The following is a 14,260-nucleotide window of genomic DNA, read 5'->3' as shown; positions in this document are numbered from 1 at the left end:
GGCCTGCCATTGGGACTGAGGAGCCAGAGGGAGCATTTGCAGGATGGGACTGGCAGCATATAGCCACACACTATCTGACCCCACCTTGGGCTTCTTCCCTGTAGCTGCTGACTCTGCCCTGTAGGCTCTCAGCCAGCTGGCTGGCAGCAGCTGTATTGTGATGTTGTAGTATGAATTGGGAGTAACTGAATTCATGTCTCCTCAGTTCTTCTCCTGAAGAACTGAGGATTAAAATAGCTAATAGTCCTCCCCAACTTAATTTAAGAGAACCAAAGCCTCGTCTCTGACTGTCAGACATAGAGCAATCCTGGAAAGACATTTGGTCACTACATTTATGTAATAAATGAGATACCCACTCCACTTCCATATGCTATCGCAGCCTATTGAGTATGCAGTGGAGAGCCCTAGTAAGAGAAAGTTTTGTGGGCAGTGATGTGAAAGGTTCAGCAGGAAATCACAATACATGGTGTCCTGCAGAGAAGAATTTTGCAGAATTGCACAGGGAATGTGACACTCTTCAGCACTTATCCCTGGAAACAAGGGCCACCAATGCATTACTCCAGTTTTACACATAACTGGAGTAACACAACAGTGAATCAGCTCAAAACAAAGGGATCACTTTGCAATGCTAGAAGTTCTGCTTTGCCCCCCCTCAATGAAATATCAATGAGACAAATAACATCTTTGATATAAGACACTGCACATTAAAAGGGTCTCACAATTAACATAAAAATCATGTTAAATAAATTCCTTATCTGTGTTACTAATTAATCAAAGTATTAAAAGTCTAGTTTAATGTTTGCCAGGTATGCAGTTTATTTACTTTTTCATTTTACTCCCCTTAGAAAACGAAACTAGACTGGGCAGTTGCCCTTTAAGTTCTAGTTTTGTTGCCAGTCTATTTCAGTTCCTGGATTTTGTGGACTAGCACATGGCCATTTGAGTTCCCAGTGCTGAAGGTGGTTGAGGAAAATATATCACTGAAATTCCAAAAAACAAAGGCTGAAAATATTTCCATTCACTTGAAGAAATGCTGACCCCCTTTTTCTGTTAAATCTAAAGTTTGGACCTAAAATTAGCAGGGTGTTCTTTCAATCCCCAATTTTCCTTCCATTCCCAGTGAGGTTGTTGTACCTACTAGTACTGGAAAATAGCTACTATACATAAGCGCACACACAACGAAACTCCTCACAGTGACAATAGTGAAAAGACTTGTGTCTTCCACTAATGTGGAGTGTGCCATATGTGGTCAACAATGGGCTGCAAACTGCCCATACATTGGCCAAATTCACTGCTGTCTTAAACAGTGCAATTCTGTTGATTCCACTCATGTCAGGGCTGTATTTGGCCCTGCTGTTCATCAAATCAGACAAACAAAACAGCAGGTTCTCCTGGTAATTAAACTCATTGGGCTAGATCCTTATATGGTTTAAAATGTCATGGCTCCAATGATATCAATGGAACTATACCAGTTTACACCAGACGAGGTTCTGGTGCATTAGATCAAAGAGCAGAATGAAACCATACCACAGAACAGCAGCAAGAACACGCACATAACAGAATAGATGTCCTCACCAATCTCCAAGAGTAACAGGCATCACACACCATCTGGTGGAACTTAGAACCCCAACACATGCATCTGCCATAGCCCAGCAGTAACAGCACTGAGGCTGGCCGTTAATTTTGCTCTTAATTAAAGCACATGCATACTCCTTCTCTTTAATTCCAGCCGCCCCCACCCCTGAATTATTATTATTATTATGCACAGCACAGTCCTAGAACTGACAGGGATGTTTGTTAAACATAATTAAAGATATTAATTTTGCTTGGAACAGAAGCCACAGAGCCAAGAACTATGCTTCCCCCCCCTCAAATCTCCCATTAGAAAATTACCTTCATTAGCACCGACTCGCTGAGCTTCTCTCTGTTGACAATTTTTATCGCGACCTTTTGACATGTTACACAGTGAACCCCCAACTTCACAAGCCCTGTAGGAGAAACAGAGAGATAGAGAGAGAAAGATGGTTAGAGACATCCCCTGTTAAGCTCTTTGCTGGTAGCATCTTACATGGCAGTTTGGCTATTTATATGCAAATGTTTTTCCATTAGTCCTTCTTACTCCCAGGAAAAAAAACCCCTGTGAATAATGAATAAACTGCAGAAGATCCTGCAGCACTAGGACTTAACCCATGTCTACACTAGGAACGCTTTGAGAGTACAGCTATATCAGTGTTATACTGGCAAAGCACTTCTAATGCAGACGTAGCTTATACCAGTAAAACTGAGCTTTTGACAGTATTGCTTATTCTGGCCCCCACTAAGACAAATGAGCTATACTGGCTCAAGAGCAGCTCTTCCCATATAACTGTGTCTACAGAGGGGGCTTTTGCCAGCACAGCTATATCCATCGGGGATCATACCTCTTCACTCCACTGATTAATGGAGCTGTGCTGGCAAAATTCCATAGTGCAGACCTGGCCTAAGATCACTTCCAAATTCTCCCAGTGCTGCCACAATTAATGGGGCTGTCATCTTTCTATTTCAGTCTCTCCTGCCGGACAAATGGACATCATGATGCAATGTTATCACAGCATGCAAAAGCATCAACATGTTCTGATGCAATGTTGAAACCCACTGATGGTTTCCTGTCCCAAAATAATTTTCAGGGCAGTTATATGGTCATACATGCAACAGAATGAGGGAATCCTTCTCCGACCATTTATCTAGATGATACCACAACATTTGGGACAGAGACAAACCTAAACGAATAAAAATAAAACCAACCAGTAACTGGCACTAGGGATATCAATAGCTATTACAGACTATAGGTCAAATTCTTCTCTCATTTACAATAGTGTAAATCTGGAGTAACTCCAATGAGATCGCTCAATTTACACTAGTGTTAAACTAGCATCTGTCCCTTTACCTTTCAACTTCCCTTCCATAAAGTACGGTTCTGCTCTGAAGGGTAGCAACATAAAAATGACACCTTCTTACTCAACAGATCTACTTCCTGTGTGTATTCAGTCAGATCTGCTTGCCTTTAGTGACTAAAATAAGTTTTTGCCGCTTTTTACTCCCATCAGCACTGCAGAGCCAACACAGCTGCAGGAGAGTCTGTTGGATTCTATTACTTCTTGTGCATCATCAACAGAACTGTCTATTAAGTTTGAATCAGTGAGACCTGTGCAACCAATGGCACTGCACAAAATGGAAAAAATCCTGCTTAATTCTCAGAGCCCAGACTGGGGTTTAGAGTGAGGAGGAAAAAACCCATCTTTTTTACTTATAAGCTGAATATAGTGGATTTGGATCCTTGAGAGACAACGAACATTGGGAGGCCTTTTCACATGGCAAACCACACATCCAGATGGACTCATATTAACCTGTGTCTCAGAAAGATCTGGCCCCAGTGGAGTGAATGGGGGTTCTACCACTAAATCCAATGGTTTGTCCTCAGATGTATGCCTACTTTTTACATCACTGTAAACCATCCTTTGGAAACTGTGAAAATACCCTTATTTATGCCCAGGAAATGAATCCCACCCGCCTTTCTAGCTCCCTCCCTCTTCTGCACTGTGTGCCAGGTTTGTTGGAACTTTCTCTTCGCACACCACACAACCCGTGTTCAAACTCAGCTGGTCAAGTGCCGGCACGGCACAAAGCACTTTTACTCTTCAGCCATAGCATAAACAAGTCATAGAAACGAAGAGCTCAGCAATGACAAACCCATTTGAAGTTAGGTCCAGCAACAGCCTGCCCGCTGCCTTGGGCAACTCCCTGCACCCAGCTGTTCTAGGACCGGACCACGTGCCCGCATCTAAATTCAGTCTACTCAATAAATTAACGGCATTGCTGGTGCACAGCTCTCACAGCAGTGCAATGCTACCATTGCTGCTCCTCCTTGGCTCCACTCCTCTGACTGGACAGCGACTCCTTGGCACTAATCACTTGTGGCTATGCACAGATTTACTCTTTGTCCATCGCTTTCCCCTGGCCTCCGACGTGAGGCAGAGCTCTGAATGTCTTTTACAAAAAGAAGAAGTGCATCACGTTTGCATCAGCCTTAACTCTTCCCCCCTTGCCCCATACTAAAATACTCTGGCTTAACTTCCAGTTGTATTCTTCGTAGCTGGATTCCCAGCAGCCCCACTGTTGCAATGGTACAGCACTACATGGTTGCACCATGCAGAACGCCGCCTGCGAGAGGACAGTGAAGGTGACAAAAGACTAACCTGAAGCAGTAGTGTTCTCCCCTAAGGTACTATATTGAATTGCTGGTACCTTAGATTGCAGGATCTGAATTCAAATGTGTTAACAATTAAGGATGAGGTGGAGACTACTAATGTGTAACTGGAAAGTCTTGGAGATGTGAGTTCCCTATCTTTATCCCACACATGGGTAAACGTGTGCCACACATCCAAGTCTGGAGATTCTTAGTAAGCAGTGTCTGTTGGCCCACATGTGCACAGTTGCTCTCTTTGTGCTCCAGACAGAGGGCATAAGAGATAGTGCAAGCCGACACCTCTCCATTTCCTCCTCTTACCACAAATCAGGTAAGATCCAAAGCAGAGCGGAAGGTACAAATAGGAACCACGCATCTCAAGAAGTTCCAGTTACAGGTAAGTCACCTCCATTTCTTCTTTGAGTGTTGGTCCCTGTGTGTAACTGACAAGCAGTATACAGACTGGGGATGGGTGGGTGGGTGCAAGGGACTCCCTGAAAGGGGAGAAATATATATCAGAACGCCACTCATCAGTGTCTCATTGTCCAGTGCCTCTCCCTGGCCACGAACTTGTCAGACAACGTCAAAAGCTCAAGCTTAACCATTGTGTCTACCTCATTAATAAATGTTAAACACTGAGAAACACTACATGCCTTGTAGAAACCAGACAATGAGCCTGATTGTACTTTCACACTGGTTCTACAATGGGTTAACTTCACTAACTTCAAGGAATTTCTCAAGATTTACATTGGCGTAACAGAGAACAGAATTAGGCCTTACATATTTGAGATCACTGGAATTTCTCTCTCCCTCCAAGCCAAATTTAAAAAATACAAATAAAGGAAGGTTGCCCTAGTGCTGCTTGTCTTGTGCCTGACGTGCAGGTAGAGAGAGGACGACATTCTCAAGGGCTCTCAATCCAGCACCTTTCTCCAGCCCCAAATTCGCTTAACTGTGTATATTTGAAAAAGAAAAATTAAACCTTTCCTTTGGATTTTTGCTTGCCAATGTCACATGATGGCTACGAGCAAGAGACACTTTGTGTGTGTGTGTGGCCTGTTAGTGGCTAATCCACGTAAAGGATAAGAGCCTACTACTGCTAGTAGTTAAGCAAGTTGCTCTTTTAGTTCAAGCAGTAAAGGCTTTGGAGCTGAAAAGTCCCGGCTGCTATCCTTCCTGATAACCCATAGTGAGGAGTTGTTAAACAGAGGTGGATTGTAAGGGAATTTGAACACCTGTGCGCTTCAGATGTTTAGGATGAGCTTCTTCTGCCACACAGAGTGTGTAATGTGCTAGGTGTGTTATGTTTCCTTCTAGTGGCTAGTCTAGGGGATAAGAACCTAATAATGCAAATCAACTAAAGGAGTTACTCCTGTAGCTGAAGTGATAGAGCAGAGGATCCAGGGTTCCAGCCTTCCTAATAGGGCATGGCAGAGGTGTTGTTATAAAAGCCCTGGATCGGTTCCTGTTCGGTTCTTATTCTACAGTAAAATTAGCTAGCTCTTAGGCCTCTGAGTTAAAGAAGTTCATTAATTAAAAATCTGTTTGTACAACACTTCTGGAGGTGCAAAGCGGTCCATACATTCTGGCCAGCCACTGGTGTAGCTCCACCAGTGCAATCCCTAAGGTAACAGTATGCTGTAATTTGCACTGGCTCAGCTTATCCAGGATTTAAACAGAGGCAAGGTGCACCTGTGCAAATGATGCCTTTGCCAGTCTACCTTTAGGGTTTGAGCCAGTGCAGCTATACCAGGGGCAGAAACCCTCAGTGTAGACTAGTGATCAGTGTTTTATTTTAGAGCCCCTGCAGGCAGAGATCACTGGGAATCAAGCAAATGCAAATAAAAAGTTTACATAACAATTCATCTGAACATCCCACCTCCATACTTTGCTCCCTCCTTTCTCACTGCCAAAGGGACTTCCACTTTCTATCCCAGGGTACCCCATGTGTATCAACATCCAGGGTCTACAAAATGGGCTGCTACAGATGAGGATATGATATGCAGACAGTTGACAATTTGTCAGTCTTCCTTGGGCCTCAGCTTCACTAGGAATGAAGCACTCTAATTTCAGGTTGGGGGAAAAGGAAGGGAGTGAGGAGAGCTATCATCACCTTTTCATTTATAATTAAAAGCCAGAAACTGAAAATTCATAAGAGCACATTGCTGTTTTCCACCAAACAGAAAGAAGGAAACCCACCAATGATACAAGGGAAAGGCTGACATGAGAAAAGAAGAGTGAGCGGAAATATCTTTGCCCTTCACGTCCTAATGCTATAGTGTCCTACTGACAAACCTATGGTTAAATCGTAAGCCTAGGGGTGAACTTGAGCTGCTAACCGGAGTTAAAAGCTGAGATGCTATGTCTTCTCTGCTATTCTAACCTGAGTTAGCTAACCCGAATTAAGAACACACTTTCTTTTTCAGTGTACACAAACCCATCTGTATGGGATTTAGTGTAGTCAGCTGTCCCTTGCTGTTCAATCCAGAGCAGGATTTAAGGACAACTTAGGCCTGATAGCCTGACTTCAATGGGAGTTTTGTCTGAGTAACATATCAGTAAGAACCTTCAGATTTGTGCACCTTGCATAGTGATTTATATCAGTACAAAGTGAGTATAAACCCTCACCAGTTCAGAATGATGATTTTTGCACAAGTGTAAATGATGACACAAGGTGCAAGGCAGTGGAAAATAAGGACCCCTGTGTAATGTGTTAACCTAGGAGCTAGTGAACCAGAGAAAAGCACAGGGTCTTTCTGGGGCCATTAGCCCTATTTCTGTCTACTGTGAGAGACACTCCAGGAGTAATAGGGCAGTTATTTTTTCAGTCCTATCCAAACCTTGGCCTCTCCTGAGGATGCCAACAGAAGACAGATTATCTTTTGGGAAGGGTTCAAGTAAAGATCATGAATCAAGAAGTAACGTTGTCCTTTAAATATTGTATTTATGGTACATTCTGTGTTGATGCACATGTGTTCTCCCGTTCTTCCAGTGTTATAGGAAATTTCATGTGTGTTTCATGGTTCTGATTTTTTGAAAAACTATTATGTAAATGAGTGCATTATAAACATAAATAGCAATTTAGTTAAATTATGCCCTACTAATTAGGGGAGATGTGTTCAGATTTCTGCGAACAGAAAATGAATCAATGTTATATTTGTAAATACTGATAATTGCCTGTAATAGGAAGACGACTGGGTCTTGAACTGCTGAAAAGATTTTAAATAATTTGATTCAAAAAGATGGCCTATAAAATGAACACTGCATACTGTCCATTTCTGGGAATCTAAATTGCTGTGAGCATGGGGGACCAAAGAGCAATCCCCATTTAGGAGCCAATTCTGGGAGCTGTTTTAGAAGCCCGCTCGGTGACCTGTCTGCCCAATTTGTTTTTAATGTTTTTTCTAATTGTTGGGAAATGTCTCAGCCTATACAGGGCATTATTGCACCTTTTAAATCTTTGGTCGAGATAATCAGCTAATGATGAGCATAGCTTCCCCGAAGTCAATAAAGATGCGCCCATTTATATCAGCAAAGACTCCATATGTGCATATTTGTTTTTAATATCATTTAATTTTTTCAGAGCTTTTGGACAGTTTGGTTTATTTAGATCAGTGCCATTATATCCAGTACCAAGTTAGTGGAGAAGAAAGGGACACTTTAAAATATGGCCATATAATACTTTAAGTGCAAGCATTCTTAAAATTAACAAGTTTATTATTAACTGCCAGTAACCATCTCTCTAGTGGCAACTAAGTGGATAAAATGCTTTTTTGTGCTAGATAATTTCTGGCATATGAATCGGCACAAATGCTGTATAGTATATTCAGAGAAGCAACACATAAGCAACTTTAAAGTTCCTGGAAACTCTAAATGAAACGCCAAAGCCCAAGAGCTACTTATGGCCACAGGGTTGAGCACTTCATGGCTGCTGGAAACAGAGTCAAATTCCAACCCCACCAAAAGCAATGGCAAAACTTAGACATAACTGACCAAAACCAGCATGTCAATACTCAGTTCTTACTCAGGCAAAATTCTGCCTGACTTCAATGGGAGTTTTGTCTGAGTAACATATCAGTAAGAACCTTCAGATTTGTGCAATGTGTCCAGAAAGGAGCAATAGAAATAAAAAGTTCTGGTCATTATTAAATGCTCTGGCGTCTACTTTAGAAAGAGTTATTTGAATGTTGAGAGGCTCCATGCTATTCCATAGCGAGAAGCACTGGTGGTCTTGCTCAAATCCATATGGGACATCTATCAGTATCTCAAAGCTCACACAAAATCTGGCTCAGTTACCATTCTCTGCTTTGGAGAAACCCAAAGACTGGAAAAAGGGACTCAAGGGTTAAAAACAATCATTCAAATTGCTGTAGATAATGAAAATCAGGAAATGCTGACACTAGGATTGCCAGAACAGTGGGTCTGCTCACTGCCCTGCCTAGTCAGCAAAGGCAGCAGCCAGAGAGGCCCTGTCTTGTACCTTATACCTAGCTTGTACATCCTGGGCATGTGGGATGAGAATGAGGGAAGAGAATCACGAATCAGAACAGATGAATGGACTAAGGGGCCCTGGCTACATTCCAGACAATAGTATCCTGCTCATTTGAATTATCACTTAGGAGTCTGTCCAGACTAAAGATATTGCTCTTGTTTTAATTTAATAAATTAATAAACTAATTGCAAATGCTAATCTAGATACTCCAGGACACAGATGTTTGTGGTTTACCTCAGGGCTCAGCCTAGCACTGGCAATGAATTAGTCTGAGTTAAAACTAGAGCAAAAACTACATTAGTCATACCCCAGTTAGTCCTATTTTCACAGGGGCCTCAATATGGCTCTGAAAGTCTGCATGTGTATGTGTGTAATCACCTGTGTATGCACTTTTCAGCACTAAAACCTGTGCATATAAATGACAGAATTTACATACTCATATAAACTGGGATTTGCGTTTGTAAATCCTATCAGATGTTCCTGACTAAAAAGTACACACACAGGTATTTACACAGATCTGCATGCCCCAAAACAGAGCACTTCTGACAATGAAGTCCTAAAAGCAGCAAACAAAACTATTCACACACAGAAGAAGCTGGGGAAAATGTTTATAAAATGTGAGATTTCTACCCCTCACAACAAATATCTTTGGGGTTAAATCAACTCAGTTACACCAGATGGCAACACTGACTTCAATGGAGTCACGCAGGATTTACACTGATGTAACAGGGATTAGAATTTGGCCCTCAGCGACTCAATTTCCACAGCTGTAAAATAAGGATAATACTTACTTACCTACCTTGCAAGGATTTTAGGGGGATTAATTGATTAATCCTTATGAAGAACTTTGAAAAAAATCTAAAGCCCTGTGTAAATTCTAAGTATTATTACTAGCAAAACTGCATCTAAAATACAATTCTGAAAAGAAATATCTATTTCATTTCTTGTTAGCAGCTCTGTCATAAATATAAAGGGAAGGGTAAACCCCTTTGAAATCCCTCCTGGCCAGGGAAAAGCTCCTCTCACCTGTAAAGGGTTAACAAGCTAAAGGTAACCTCGCTGGCACCTGACCAAAATGACCAATGAGGAGACAAGATACTTTCAAAAGCTGGGAGGAGGGAGAGAAACAAAGGGTCTGTGGGTCTGTCTATAGTCTTTGTCGGGGATAGACCAGGAATGGAGTCTTAGAACTTTTAGTAAGTAATCTAGCTAGGTATGTGTTAGATTATGATTTCTTTAAATGGCTGAGAAAAGAATTGTGCTGAATAGAATAACTATTTCTGTCTGTGTATCTTTTTTGTAACTTAAGGTTTTGCCTAGAGGGGTTCTCTATGTTTTTGAATCTAATTACCCTGTAAGATATCTACCGTCCTGATTTTACAGGGGGGATTTCTTTATTTCTATTTACTCCTATTTTTATTAAAAGTCTTCTTGTAAGAAAACTGAATGCTTTTTCATTGTTCTCAGATCCAAGGGTTTGGGTCTGTGGTCACCTATGCAAATTGGTGAGGCTTTTTATCCAACATTTCCCAGGAAAGGGGGGGTGCAAGTGTTGGGAGGATTGTTCATTGTTCTTAAGATCCAAGGGTCTGGGTCTGTAGTCACCTAGGCAAATTGGTGAGGCTTTTTACCAAACCTTGTCCAGGAAGTGAGGTGCAAGGTTTTGGGAAGTATTTTGGGGGGAAAGACGCGTCCAAACAGCTCTTCCCCAGTAACCAGTATTAGTTTGGTGGTGGTAGCGGCCAGTCCAAGGACAACGGGTGGAATATTTTGTACTTTGGGGAAGTTTTGACCTAAGCTGGTAAAGATAAGCTTAGGAGATTTTTCATGCAGGTCCCCACATCCGTACCCTAGAGTTCAGAGTGGGGGAGGAACCTTGACAAGCTCCTATTTCATTCACCACGTTTTTCTGGTCCGTAACTTTATGGTTCTTCACAGTACGTTTCCTACTTTCATAGCTGCATTTGCAATAAGTTTGTGTCAGAGCATCTTGCTTATGGAAATCAATAATTGTCTTAATTACTCGGTCCCCTCATTGAGCAGATGTTTATTTTTCTATAGCAATTGTTATCTCTAATTATTGTCTTTAAAATAAACACAGTCTTATATCAAGTGACATACAAATTATATGGTGTCAGTTTATAACTGGAAGTGGGGGTGTGGTGGTTTAATCTATAAATCTAAACAGATGTGGATGGAGGTACCGTGCCCTGTAATGAAGTAATTTGACCATGAGCTGTTCTACAAAGATTCCAGGGCTGGAAGGCTGTTCTAAGGAGCCTGTGCAATAACTGCTTCTAAATTGAATAAACTGTAATTACAGTAGAAGTAAAGCCAGCGTTCAAATTTTCAGCATGAGCATGGAGGGAGCAGCTCATCAGTGCCAGGATTCTCACTTCCTGGCTCAGAACACAATGGGGAGGCATACATCAAATCACGACAGCCTGGATTCACTCTCTTAGGGCTCAGAGCCGGGGGTGGGCGGGGAGAACACACATTAGTTCACCAGTGCTAGGTTTCACACTGTGTGCCGTGGAGATGATGGTGGAATCATCCTCCGAGCAATGCAGGATCAAGACACAGAACTGAGATCAGCTCGAGTGATTTTTATCTTGGTCTCTTGCTTACAATATTTTGCATAGCAGTACTTCTTGCAAACTCTTTGTGTCAGCTGCACGGAGTAGAGAACGCGACTGAGGCGTTCCTTTGACATGCTGCCTTCCTCGACTTACTACACACATGCACATGTCCAAAGTCTCCCCTGGGAAACCAGAGCCGAAACCTCAATGGAAACATTGGTGCCACCATTATTAAAATGCTTTTGTTTCACCAGGTGGAGGGAAAAAAAAGCCAACCTAAACAAGTTGAAGTTTCTTGGGATTTTTCAACAGCTCGTGACTTCCTACCAGCTGGGCTTTTATCTCAGAGCAGCTCTCCATTCCCTCACAAAACACTTGGGGAACTACACTTTGCTGCCACTGGAGAGGCACAGGTGGCAGCTCCAGAAGACACGTGTGAAAACACCCAGGCAAAGCTCCTCATGGACTAGAGGAGAGGACAGTGGCTTCATTTTTTAATTAAACAGATATAACAACATTACAGAGCTCTTCATGGCTGCAATAGTGAAAACTGCCTTCTTCACAGCTCTGGATGAGCCCTGGGAAAATTCTGCCTCTGACCCCAATCTGCCAGCCCCAGAAGCTGAGAATCTGTGCTCCTCCTTGAGGAAACCTCCTTGAGATCAAAGTCCACCTTCAGAGCTCATTAATCCATTACCAGTAGGTGCCAGAGGGCAGCTATTCTCAAGCACAAGGGAAAGTGGTACGAGGTACAGAAGAGCCCTGACTGTCTATCCCTCATAAGATAACTTTTAAAAAACATGTCAGTGTAATTAGGTAGCATCTGGGTAATGAGCCATGTTGTCCTACCTTGGTCTAGTGATCCACTGAGGAGGATTGATGTTCTAACACAGTGGTTGTCAACCAGGGGCCCGGGGCCACAAGCAGGTTTCAGGGGGGCTGTCAAGCACGGCTGGTATTAGACTTGCTGGGGCCCAGGGCAGAAAGCCAAAGCCCCACCGCATGGGGCTGAAGCACAGGGCCGATTGCCCTGCCACCCAGCGCTGAAGCCTGAGTAGCTTAGCTTCACGGGGCCCCCTCTGGCATGGGGTCCAGGCAATTGCCATTCTTGCTACCCCCTAATGCCAGCCCCGGCTTTTATATGCAGAAAAATAGTTGTTCTAGCATGGTTAGCATGGACCGGGGATCCAGATCCTAAATCTAGGCCTGATCCAGCACCCACTCATGTCAATGGAAAGCCTCCCCCTGCTGTCAGTGGGCTTTGGCGCAAACATCTGTTGAGAACACCACAGTGTGGTCCCCCAGTTACTGGCAGGAGACCTGGCCAAAGAAGAGAGAACTCAGCTATTTGTCTTATTTGTATGATTATGATTAATGTGTCTTTCCAGACTCACCTATCTTCCATCCACACTTTGTCCCTTTTTACCCTGTGCTCTTGAGCATAAGGGAGTAGGTGTGTCCAGGAGACTGAGGCTTACTGTTGGTCTGTGTGGATGATTACATCTAGCGCTCAACGTAACTCAGTACTACCCATCATATTAGCTGCAGCTTAGTTGAACGGACAATTTAAGGGCCATGCTTGGGACAAAGAGGTGAGATGCACCAGGTTTACCTGGTAGGAGCAAGCTGGGAACCCTTCAGCATCCCAGTAGCCTGTAATAATATATGCAGGTGTTTTAGTCCATTAGCAGATATTCCTTTAAAAGGATTTCCCCAACCAGTGGGGTTTATGTAATCAGTGTAGGGAACCTTCACAGGTAATTATCTAACAAGTTCATCTCATTGTCAATTTCACCAGCCTTCCAGGTTCAATTGCAGCACAGAGGGAAAGCCTGGGCTTTAGGGTGGGATGAGTTTGAAAAAATAAGAGAAGTGCTTGATCATCATCCATTTCCCATCTTCAGTCTCAGGATCCCAAGTTCCTAGAGAGCAAAAAGCTGCCAGTAATGGATGTGCCCAGGTACACTGCAAACAAGGTCTGAAAATTATCTATTTCCCATCTCAAATTTTCAAGGGCCCTCATCTTTCCAACCACAACTAGCTGGGCAATTTAAGAGTATAATATTTATTATATGCATCAAGCATAAGGCTGAAACCTCATGATTCAATGTCATCACACACAGATGTAATATTACGTTATCTCAGGGTCCCAGGACAAAGAGGTTGCAATCTAAAAGAGAACCCTATCAAAGTTTCTAGGCTGAGCTCTTTTTTTTTAAAGAAAGGCCTAAAGTTCGGCCCCCAAACCCTTATTTAGACCATATTTAGCCACCAGTGACTGCAGCATCCCTCCTCAAATCCCACCTCTTTTAAAAGGGACTTATAGTCTGTAGTCACTTTCACACTAAATAAATACATACAATAAATAAAAATGAAAGTATAGCACATACACAGAAGTGACAGCCATGTGACGTACTGAGGAACCACATAATATATTGCAAAGTCATATGATACATTTATTTACCATGAACCTTTGATCACTTCACATGCCCTTTACCCATTAATCTGACTCCACTTGGATTTAGCATTCTGAAGCCATGAGCAACTTCCAACAGCTGGATTTTCCCCCCTCCCCCCAAATTACCCCTTCCTGAGGCCTAGAATTGCCAAGATTCAATCTTGCACAAGTGACTGTTTTTTTCCATACCTAAAAATGTCATCACTTTAATGGCTAATACCTTGTGGCTCTATAGAGCTGGAAACAGGAGGATGATTACCAGCTTCCCTAAGGGACCTGACACCTCTTCTTACGTAAAATTGTCCAGAGAGATCAGCCTTTACAAGTGTGACATTTTTGAGATATAGAAAAGTTACTTTGGGTGATTTTTAGACATTTAGAGAGGTTCCTCCGAGTCCTACACAGCTGAACTCACAGTAACTAAGGCATCTGGGTTTATCGGCGGAAGGCGAAAAGAAATAATCCCAATGCAATTTTGAAAACTCTCCAAAATCTTACTAAAACTA

The 14,260-nt window shown here is 42.6% G+C and overlaps 1 protein-coding gene across 10 annotated transcripts in view; it reads right to left on the bottom strand.

Annotated features, from left to right (window-relative positions):
• Positions 1-14,260, bottom strand: part of BRSK2 (BR serine/threonine kinase 2) — a 499,877-nt gene that overhangs the window by 266,239 nt on the left and 219,378 nt on the right. For all 10 annotated transcript variants that reach the window (XM_084630023.1, XM_084630021.1, XM_084630022.1 and 7 more), the window contains exon 2: positions 1,894-1,988. In XM_084630023.1, coding sequence (XP_084486149.1) covers positions 1,894-1,988 — 95 coding nt within the window. The remainder of the gene's footprint in view (positions 1-1,893; positions 1,989-14,260) is intronic.

The sequence above is a fragment of the Lepidochelys olivacea genome (assembly GCF_965140295.1).
Source record: "Lepidochelys olivacea isolate rLepOli2 genome assembly, chromosome: 6".
NCBI lineage: Eukaryota > Metazoa > Chordata > Testudines > Cheloniidae > Lepidochelys > Lepidochelys olivacea.
This window is presented reverse-complemented; position numbering and strand designations above follow the sequence as displayed.